At 41.4% G+C, this 10,925-nt stretch overlaps 2 protein-coding genes across 2 annotated transcripts in view; both read right to left on the bottom strand.

Moving 5' to 3' along the window:
* Positions 1-294: 294 nt before the first annotated feature.
* Positions 295-7,057, bottom strand: CSUI_005410 (u5 snrnp-specific protein; the record flags this gene model as incomplete). The annotated part of the gene is made up of 6 exons (XM_068065586.1): positions 5,370-7,057; positions 4,190-4,240; positions 3,585-3,657; positions 3,132-3,225; positions 1,804-2,059; positions 295-363 (listed from the first exon to the last, which is right to left on the bottom strand). Coding segments are annotated over exons 1-6 (741 nt in total), but the record flags the coding sequence as incomplete, so codon positions are not given.
* Positions 7,058-8,542: 1,485 nt separating this feature from the next.
* Positions 8,543-10,925, bottom strand: part of CSUI_005409 (prohibitin) — a 3,128-nt gene continuing 745 nt past the window's right edge. Inside the window, exon 2 of the mRNA XM_068065585.1 lies at positions 8,543-10,183. Within this exon, the coding sequence (XP_067922438.1) occupies positions 9,878-10,183 (306 nt within the window). The 3' untranslated portion in view covers positions 8,543-9,877. The remainder of the gene's footprint in view (positions 10,184-10,925) is intronic.

Raw genomic sequence — 10,925 nt, 5'->3', positions numbered from 1 at the left:
GGAGAAGAGAGGAGGAGGAACCGTGAATAGACTGGACTGCTGTCTATAGGAGGAAAAAAGGGACGAAAAGAACTGCCTCCTCTTCTTCTCCGGAGTCTCTTTATGACAAGAGAGAAGAGAAACGAAAAGGAGACCAAAAATGGAAAGAGAGACACGCACATATATATCTAGATAGATAGATATAAGGGATATCTCTATATATAGAGAGAGAGAGATAGATGTATACATTGCATGTATATGTGAATGAGCAGGCGAGAGAGAGAGGAGTTGTGTGGGATTTTTTCCTTCACTCACGCGTATGGTACTGTCGAGAGATCCCGCGAAGACTCTCCCTCCATGGCCATCCAAAGCTACTGAAAGAATCTACACACACACAGACAAATCCACATACAAAGAAAGAAAGAAAGAAGAAACGGAAGATGAAGAAAAAGGAGAAGAGAAAAAAAGCACAAAGAGATAAATGAGAAGGTGAAGAGGCTGCTTCGGCCCGGCGACGATACGAGAAAGAAAATGTCTCGTGGGAACGCACTTTTTATTTTACTCCCCTCCTTACTCTCTTTCTTCTATTTAATTCAACGTGTTAGGTGACGCTAATTGTGATGGGCTGTACATACACCTGAAGAATGGCTGGAAGAGAGAGAAAAGAAACGCACATTGTTCAGGCTAGGATTCTTCAGCTTGGAGGGTTGAGTTTTCTTGTCATCCAAAGCATTTTCTCGACTATCACTCCTCCGATCTTCCTCCTCCTCCTCTTCTTCTTCTTCTTCTCCAGCAGAAACGAAAGAAAGAAAGAAAGAGTGAGAGAAAAAAGCGAAGAAATCGTGATGCGGAGGACGAGGAGGACAAGGTTTTGTTTACATTACAAGCTTATCGAAGATAATTCTCGAGAGAGAAGACGGTCGACAATTCTAGATCTCTCATTCATAACTCCAAGAAAGAAGACTTGCTAGAAAGGCGTCGCCCGCTACGGCACACATGACATGTCCCTTCTACACCCAAAATATCTGTGTATGTACACATACACACATATACATATACATATATATACATATATATATATATATGTATATATATGTATATATATATATGTGTGTACGTATATGTATACCTACAGAGAGATGTGTTGTCAACTCCTAACATAGATACATAGAGAGTCTGTATATGCATTCGTCATACAAACATATATATATATGAAGAGAGAGAGAGTGAGGGAGAGTGAGAAAAAAAAGCAAAGGGGTGTAGCGATGACTGTGCGTGTCTAGTGCGTGCCTAGCGTGTCTAGTGAGCGCATTCTTCTCTTCTCCCCGTGTGTGTGGAAGTGAGAGGCACGAGGAGAAACTAAAGAAAAGAAAAGAAGAAAGGGAGAGAATTCAGCAGCAGCAGCAAGAAACGCATGCATCGACAAAAAAGAACGAGGCGAAAGAAAGAAGAATAGAAAGACAACACCACCACAGGAAACCCCTTTACTCTATGAAGGAGTTTCTCCTCCTTCTCTTCCTCCCTCTTTTTCGCCTTCTCTCTTCTCTCTTTCTTTCGTTTCTTCTCTCTCACGTATCTATATCACTATCGAATCTCTCCACCTCCCCTTCTCTCTCTATCTGTCTATCACCTATGTGTCTCCATCCCTCTGTCCCCCTATCTCTTCCTTCCTCCCTCTTTCTCTCTCTACATCTATACATATATATGTATATCGATAGGTACGTCTCTATCTCCCCGATATGTCTCTATCTCTTCGTGTTTCTCTTTCTTTCTTTCTTTGTTTCTTTCTTTCTATCTCTTCTTTCTTTTTGTTTCGAGTGATACCTGGTAGTGGTGCTGATACTTCTTAATGCACTTTTTGATGCGCGTATCCCACACTCGAGACGTTCCGTCGTCAGAGCCCGTCACGAGTAGAGAGGCGCAGCCATACGTCGCTCGATTCGGACTTTCACACGCTTCTCTCGAGGCCATACTGCATGCGTTGATAATTCCTACATGACCCTTCAACTTCTTCAGTCTCTCTCCTGTCTCCACATCCCATATACATGCTGTCTCGTCAGCTGAAGCCGTCAAAATATGTCTAAAGGACAAGCAAAAGGAAAGAAGGAAAAGAAAGAAAGAGCGAGGAAGGGAGGAAGAGATCGAAGGCAGATAGGCAGATCAAAGATAGACAGGCCCATAAATTAAAGACAGATAGGGCGATAGACTGAAGATAGGTAGGCAGATAGATTCAGGGAGAAAGAGGGAAGTGTTGCAAGCACGAGAGGTGCATGCATGCACCTCTCGTGCTTGCAACGCTCATGCGACTGAAGCGAAGGGAAGCCAAACAAGCGCAAGTCCTATCAATGTATATCTTTCTTTCTCTCTCTGGATGCATTCTATCACTCTATCAGACACATGCAGATATATATGCATATATATATGTATATCAATTCGTTTTAATAGATGAAACAGCACACTCTCCGAAACAGCATTAGATCATACACGGAAGAACGACGAAAAGAAAAGAAAAGAAGAAAGAACACGTTTGAGAGTTTACTAGATTTAGAGAACGTCGCTTTGGATTTGAGTCTAGAAGGATAGAACTCTCATTACCTATCTATCTATCTATCTTTGACATATCTGCCTATCTATGTATCTACCAGCTTTAATCTATGTCGATGTATCTATCTATCTATCTGTCTTAGATGTACCAGCCTATCTGTCTTCTAATCTACATATCTCTCTCTCACTATATATGTATACCAACATGCATGTATGGAGAGATATATCATAGCATGTATTGGAAACCTTCTGTATGCATGTCTAACTAACTGCCTATCAAAGAGACGCTTCAAGAAAGCGTGGAGTCCACTCACACAGACATCTTGAAAGGCAATGAGAAAGATCCATTTACATTTTCTGTCGCCACATTCTTCCTCTTCTTCTTCTTTTTGCTTAGCTTGTGCTCCCGTCTCTATCTCTCTCTATAGATATAGCTATGCATGCTGAAGCAGCTACTATTTTCTTTCTCTGGAGAGAGATAGATCTCTGTGGGAAAACACGAGAGACATTGAAGGGACAGACATTCTCCTACGCTATCTATCTCTCTGTGAGAAAGCAAAGAAAATTAAGAAGAAGAGAGAAGGGGGAGAAGAAGAAGGGAGACTTACGAGCCATCGATGGACCATCTGAAGTCTAGAATTGCCTTTGTGTGGCCTTTCAATACACGCCATGTGAAGATCTCTCCATACACGTGATAAATCACTACAGACAAAGAAAGACAAAGAAAGAAAAAGAAAGAAAGAAAGAAGTGATAGGGATGGCCTTTCCTTGTAGACATGTATCTACATACATATACCTATGGAGAAACGCAGACCGGCGCACGGCCAACGACAGTCTACGGACCTGAAGAGAAGTCTAAAGAGCAAAAGAATGGAAGGAGTCGTAAGTGTCTATACATCCAACAGAAGTCATACGTCATGATAGATATCTTTCTATATATAGATCTATATGCAGACGTGCGTGCGCGCCTCAATCTAGGAGAGAAGAGAAGAGGAAAACGAAGAAGCGGAGAGACAAAGAGAGAAAGAGAGAGAGAGAGAAAGAGAGAGAGAGAGACTTACAGACTTCTCTATCTACGCCAGCAGAGGCAATGTTCCTTCCATCAGGAGAAAAGCCAACAGCCAATACTTCACCCTACAAGAAAAAAGAAGAAGAAATGAGAGAGAGAGAGAAGATGAAGAAAGAAAAGAAGAAAGAAATGACAGAAACTTCTCTCATCTCGTTACTAAAGTAGAGGGTGCGCGCTATGATCTTCTTTTACCCTAGAGAAGAAGAAGAAGAAGAGGATCTTTCGACTGTTGATATATAGAGTCCCAGATACATGGATTAAGTCTACTTATGAAGTTAGAAGGAAGAGAGTGAAACAGAAAATAGTGATAAGCCTTCAGTCAGGCTACATGCAGTCTCACGGAATCTAGACGTCGATCCATAGAGAGTTCAAACATACATGGATAGATAGATAGATAGATTAAAGATAGATAGATAGACTAAAGATAGAGAGATGTAAATGTACGACCGTTTTCTTGTGCGAAGACGCACTTCTTCTGCGTCGAAGAAGACTGAAGAGAACGGGGCGAGCAAAACAGGATGGCGACGAAAAGGAGAGAAAATGGAAATGATGGCGATAAGGAAGTTCTTTGTAAGAGACGAAGAAGAAGAAACTTACAGAGTGTCCAGTCAGACGCATAGTTGGAGCTTCAAGGCCTGATTTCCTTCCCTGCATGCAAACAAAAGAACGAAAGGAACAGCGAGAGACGAAGAAGAAAAAGAAGAAGAAGAAAAGAAGAAAGAAGGAGAAATAAAGCGATGTCTGTGCGATAAGAAAGACGGCAACTTGTTAATCTTTCTACCTCTCAACCTTCGGGGCAGATCGGTCACTCTCTGTCTCTGTCTCTCTTCGTTGTCGTTTGCTTCTTTCCTCACTCACTCACGCCAAGAAGCACCATTCTCGGCCTTAATTCAGGCGTGCATGCATGCACACACGATAATAGGTCGATACAGAAGAAAGGAAGAGGGAAGAAGGCTCGCGCAGTCGTCTTCGCCAAGACGAAAACTCGAAGACTCTTTTCTCTTCTACTGCCATTAACGAAAAGAAAAGTTGAGGTACCCTCACAAACAAAGTAAGGAAACACTGAAGAAGAAACGGCAGACGCCCATACACCATACATATATCAGGTGCGCATACACCTGAGGTGTACATACACTTGAGGTGTACATACACCTGGAGTATACACACATACGTGTCTAGATACATGCATTTGATAGATGTGAGAGTGGATACATCGACACTGTTTGCATGTACGAGTAGGTATACGCATAGGTGTAAACGCAGACGGATCCTGATGGGAAGATGAAAATCGAGATGTGCCGAGGAGAGAGACCCAAGTGTACGTACATACACTCTAGCTAGTACTTAATAGACACGATACATCTTTACGAGAGGAAGGATAGAAGAAAAAGAGGAAGTCTGTCGGTATCTTTGAGAAAAGCGGAGAAAGAAGAAAGAGGAAAAGAAGAATAAGAGAGAAGAGTGTCTTAGCAGGCAGAGAAAAAGAGGACCAATCCTTCCCCTTAGAACGGAATCTCACGACTTCCAAGCAGATCAGCATACACATGCATATTCATTCATACAAGCCTACACAGGCAACCAGTGATACTAGGTAGCGAAAGGAACTCCAAACAAAGATTCTGTTCATCTTATTCACTTCTTTTTCTCCTCTCTTTCATCCCTTCTTCTCCTCGTCCTCGACATCTACCTATACGGTTTTTCTTCTTCGTGTTCATCTGTCTGTCTCTCTCTCTTGCTCCTTTTTTCCTTCTTGTAAGTAATCTCCTTGTTGGCTTACAGACTGAAAGTAGTCAAGAACGCTTTGCCTCTGAGTTGCCATAGCTAGATCTGTCGATGCTCCCGGGGCTTCCGGCCCAGCTATGATTTTCAGCATCGATGGTGTCGCTAGCAAGCCGTCTCCCTGGCCCCGGGACAGAAGGCCCCCGGACGGCACTCCTCCCGCTGCGACTAACGACGAAGATGAAGAAGAAGACATCTTTACAGAGGAAAGAGAAGAAGAAGAGAAAAGGAGAATAGAGCGGACAAAGAGAAAAAGACAGATATGAGAGAGTTCTTCTGAAAGATCTTGGAAAGAAAGAGAAGACGAGGAGAAGAAGAAGAGATGTTCTCGGAAGAAGAGAAGGAAACAGACGTTGGAGGAGGAATGGAGAAAAAAGGGAGATAGAAAATACTATAGCGATAAAGAAAGGAATGAAAGAGAGAAAGAAGAAAGACAGAAAGAAAGAAGGATGAAAGAAGGAAGAAAAGAAGGAGAGACGAAAGAAGATGCAAATGTCAATGAAGAGAAACTTGGATCGAAGAAAGGGTTGAAACGTAAGAAGAGAAGAAAGAAAAGAGAAGCAAGGAGAAGCAAACAAGAGGACTCCTTTCTCAGCGAAGCAGAATATAGAAAGGTACCCTTCAGATCAAATCTACCTCACACAGAAACGTAGAGAAGAAAGGATGAAGAGAAAGCTGTAAGGAGATGACAAAGAGAAGAAAGGAATAGAAACGAAAGACGAGGAAGAAGAATGAAAGTGACCAAGTTTACATAACGAAAAGGAAGAAGAGAGAAAATCAGATGCCGATATATAAGTACGGAAGATAGAAAGGAAAAAAGGAAGAAGACTTTCAATAGAAGAGAAAAAGAAGCAGAAAGTTGGCTGGAGTGTCGATCTTCTTCTCCTTGCTGTTCTTCTTTCTTATCTTGTCGTTGATCCGACCGAGTATTTCTCTTCTCTCTTTCTCTCTGGTAAGGAGTTTCGAGCCATCTAGGAAAGAGAAGAAGAAAAGAAAGAAAGATGAGGCTAAAGGCAAGAAAGTCGGGAGAACGGAGAGAAAGAAAGAAGAAGAAACGAAGAAGAACGACATACACAGGAGAAGACGCGGCCTCCAATCGAAAAGAAGGAAGAAAGAGAAAGAAGAAGATGGAGAAAGAGAGAGTGAGAGAGAAAGAAACGAGGAAAGAAAGGGAAAGCAGGATCGTGAAGAGAAAGTCAGAAAGGGTCAGTAGGTCTCTTCTGCGCTTGGAAAGAAGAAAGGCAATCGACACTAGAAAGAAAAAGAGAACGAAAGAGAATCTTCTGAATGGTTCTAGAAGAATAGACGAGGGATGAAGAGAAAAATGAAAAAGAAAACAGAAGGAAGCAGGCAAGAATGAAAGAGAGGGAAAGAATGACAGGAGGAGGAGGAGGCCTCTGTCCTAGTCTTGTGCGGAAAGAGAAGACAAGGTGGAAAATAATACCACTGAACGGGAAGAAGAGAAAAGAAAGATGAAAAGTCTCATGGTGAGCCAACAGAAAGAGAGAGAAAAAGGCTCAAAACCGTGAATCTCTCTGAGCTTTTTGCATGCATGCAACAAAGTCTTGTTCTTCCCATCGTCTTGTCGGGGTGTATGTACACCTGAGAAACTTGGATTTTTCTCTGCCAAAAGAAGCAAACTCTGAACCCTCCACCTCCGTATGGGTTTCCTCCCTAATCAGGTCCAGAAAGAGGGAGGGATAATAGAGCGATGCTCTTCTCTTTGGAGAATTGCATATAAAAGTTCCTGTGAAGAGTCGTCATTCATTCCTCTGCTCTCTCATCGTATCTTCCTGTCTATGTATACACGCTACAGATATCAATACAGAGGAAGCGACAGCCTACCTACAGATACATAGACCGCTGGTCGATTGAATACAAATAGATATAGATATAGATAACTATATCTTGTATGCGTATCTATCGATGTTTGCCGTGCATATGTTCTTTTAACTCTATACAACTCTGGTGTCTCTCCCTTTCGGAACTTATTCAAAGACAAGAGGAAGGAGGAAGTAAGAGAGAGAGAGAGAAAGAAGGAAAGAAAGAAATCTCTCAGGCGCGACTTTTTTCCTTACTTAGACAGAAAAGGATTCTTTGGTTCAATAGTCTCTTTTCTGTTAGGAAATATTAAGAGGGAAAACGAAAGAAAAAGAGGAGTTTCTGAAGTATCTCTCTTCTCCTTTTTCTATGAAACAAACTCAACAAGAGAAGAGCTTCTTCACAAGCATCTCTCTCATCTTTCTCCTGGACATTTCCGCCTGACTTTCTCTTTCTATATATATATATATGTATATGAAGTGTGGCGCATGCATGCATACGCGTGTATCTATAGGCATTCCAAGTTTCTCCGTTCAAGGCTACTCATAGCTACGGCTATAGACAGCTACATCTGTAGCAAATCTCTATGTCTACATGTATGTCTACCGCACATGTACAGCCATGTATATTCACCTTTCCATGTAATTGTGTTATATATATATACATATCTATTTTGCACCTATCTGTAGACACGTCGACAAGCTCACTCTCTATCATCTGCACCGTACCGCGCGTATATATAGATATATATGTGCATATACAGATACGAATATGTAAGACACACATCTTGTCGATGACATATATCTATCTACATATCTATATAAGTTTGGGAAGAGACAGTAGCATCTTTAGCATGAAGGTGATCATCGTCGCATATTTTCTCTCTTTCTTCTTTCCCTTCTCGAAAGCTGAAGAGAGAAGAAAGCGAAAAAAGGCACAATTCACTAGGCTATTTATCTCCTGAGCTTCTCGTGTCTTTGATCTATCTATGGGTCTTTTTCTTAGTGGATCGATCTATCATCCATCTAGATCAGTCTACCTGACAATGTATATAACTGAAGATCTTTGAGATGGAAACGTGAATCTATATATCTATGCTTCTCTCTCCATGTATCCTCTCTCCTCTCTCCATTACCTATATCTGTCTTCCTCGCTCTTCATTCTTCCTTCCAAGAGACTCGAATTTTCTCCCTCTCTTCAGAGAAAAGAAAGGAAAAGAGACAGTTGTCTGAATGAATGATCAGAGACGTTAAACTTCAATTTTTCACCCCTGCGATTCCTGTGTGTGATGTCTCTCTGTGTGTGTGAGTCTTCGTAGTCTTTTGACCATCCATCCATTCATTCATTCATTCTCTAGCCTTCCTTGTTGCTCCTCGTAATGAAAAAGAAGAAAAAGAAAAAGAAGCAAAAAAGGGAGAGATGAAAGAAGAACCACAACAACAGCAGTGTCACGACTACTCCTACAGATACTCCAGACAGACAGACAGACGGACAAAGAAAGAAAGAGATCTAGAGGCTCTTAGCGAATAGAAAGAAAGGAAAGAAAAGTGAGTGAATGATGAAAGATCAAGAAGAAAAAAGAGATCTACAAAGAAAGAAAGAAAGAAGTGTATCTCTTTCCTTTTTATAGAGAAAATGTATCGGCTGATTGATGAGAAGAGACAAACGCGTGTGCATAGAAAGAAGATAAAGACGAAGGAAAAAGGGGATAAGGAGAAAAAGAAGAGAAGACGGCAATTCACTAGGCTGGGTTTGATACAACTGAAGAAGCTTCTCAGGTCAAAACGTTTCATGACGTTCACTTGCATGCACGCATGCATGCATAGAGAACGGTCAAGAAAGATAAAAAGAAAGAAAGGAAAAAGGAAGAAAAGAAAGATAACTAAATAGATAGCCTCGATGAGAAACTATTTCTCACATCTCTTCAATCCCTAGATCTCCACGTCACATGTACGCACATCATTCAATACATACATGCAGACACCACACATATATATACATATAGACAACATGCACCTATATATATATATATATATACAACATGTATGTATATATATATCTATATATGGACACCATGTATGTCTGTGTATATGTAGGTAGTGATATGTATGTACGTAGAGATGAGCTGGGGGATCTCGGCCCAATGCGATGAGTAAGTACGGACGAATACAAAGAATGAAGAAATCCATCTTTCTTTCTTTTCTCTCCTCTCTTTTTTACTTTCTTCTGATTCCTGAGAGAGACAAAGTCAAGCAAGAAAAGAGAAGAAAATGACAGCCACCCCCTCCCTTCTCGCTCCATCGAACGAGAGACGACGGAAAACCGAAAGAAAGAAAGAAAGAAAAGAAAAAGAAAGAAAAGAAAGAAAGAAAAGAAGAAAAAGGCAAGCATGTCTAGTAGTATGCTCTCGACACAGCCCCAACACGAACAACTTCCATCCCTCCCTCCCTCCCTCTCTTTGTTTGTCTTTCTCTAGTTCTTTTTTCATCTCTCTCTGTCTGAAGGTATCTTTCTTTATCTCCGCCAACTCTTCTTCTTCTTCTCGTTTTCTCTTGTCGATCCAGGCATCACCCACGCACATCAGGCATTCATCCTTTCTTCTTTTTCTTTCGCCTTTCCTTTCTTCATCTTCTTTTTCTTCTCAATCCTCTTCATTCTTCATTCTTCTTCTTATGATCTTCATCCCTATTGTTGAGATAAGAGCATATTCACACCAGCAGGGAGATACATGACATTCCGGCTCTTTGAGAGAGTCTCGGCGATATCTTTAGCCGCATCGAGACGCCTGACTTCAATCAGTCCCGAGCCATGCTGCTTAATCGATTCAGATATCAAACGGGCCGCTTCCGCTTCTCCTTCTGCTCGCACAACTGCCGCTTTCTTCTCTTGTTCTGTACGTGCCACTACAAATTTGATCCTCTCACTCTCTTGCTGCGCCACTTGCTTATCTTCAATCGCTTTCGAAAACTCCTTACCATAGCTCAAGTGCGTCTACAAAGAAAGAAAGGAAGATGAAAAGAGAGAGAGAGAGAGCGAGGTGGGGCATAAGGCAAGGAGCAGGAAAGAAAGATGAAAAAGAGAAAGGATTGGGGGGTGAAGAGATTAAGAAAGGACAACATCTCTGTATACATAGAGAGAGAGTGTGTGTGGAGTAGACAGAGATAGACTGATACGAGTATTCAGGTGTACGTACAGGAAAGTCGTTGGTCAGACATTCCTCAGATACAAAACACAAAGACAGAGCTCATACATCACACGCTTTACTATTTATATAGACATACATATATATATAATATAGATATAACGTATATACGTAGAGACACAACGTCTATATTGGTATATACAGATAGATATGAACGTCTTAGAGGTCATCAATATAGGGGCCATGCTGACTGCGAGCCAAGAGAGAGAGAAGTCTCGTGATCGTATGCCCTACGCACGTATCTAAAGAAGACGACTTCGCAAGATTTCTTTCCCTCTCTTTTCAATTATTCTCTTGCTTCGCATGCAGTTTTGTCTGCTCTGTTGTGTACATACACTCGAAACGTCATTATGCTTATCGTCAAGATTCTGCATGAAGATACAGACCAACATCCGTCCCATCCATACACCCGAAACACGCCATCCCTCTTCTTCATCTAGTTGAAGAACTCCACAGAGCTATATCTATCTACGTTATTTTTGATCTATCTGGCTGTCCATCTATCTTCAATCTATTTACCTTTAATCTATC

This window comes from Cystoisospora suis, assembly GCF_002600585.1.
Source record: "Cystoisospora suis strain Wien I chromosome Unknown contig_2621, whole genome shotgun sequence".
NCBI lineage: Eukaryota > Apicomplexa > Conoidasida > Eucoccidiorida > Sarcocystidae > Cystoisospora > Cystoisospora suis.
The sequence above is the reverse complement of the archived record's forward strand: the minus strand, read 5'-3'. Positions and strand labels throughout refer to the sequence as shown.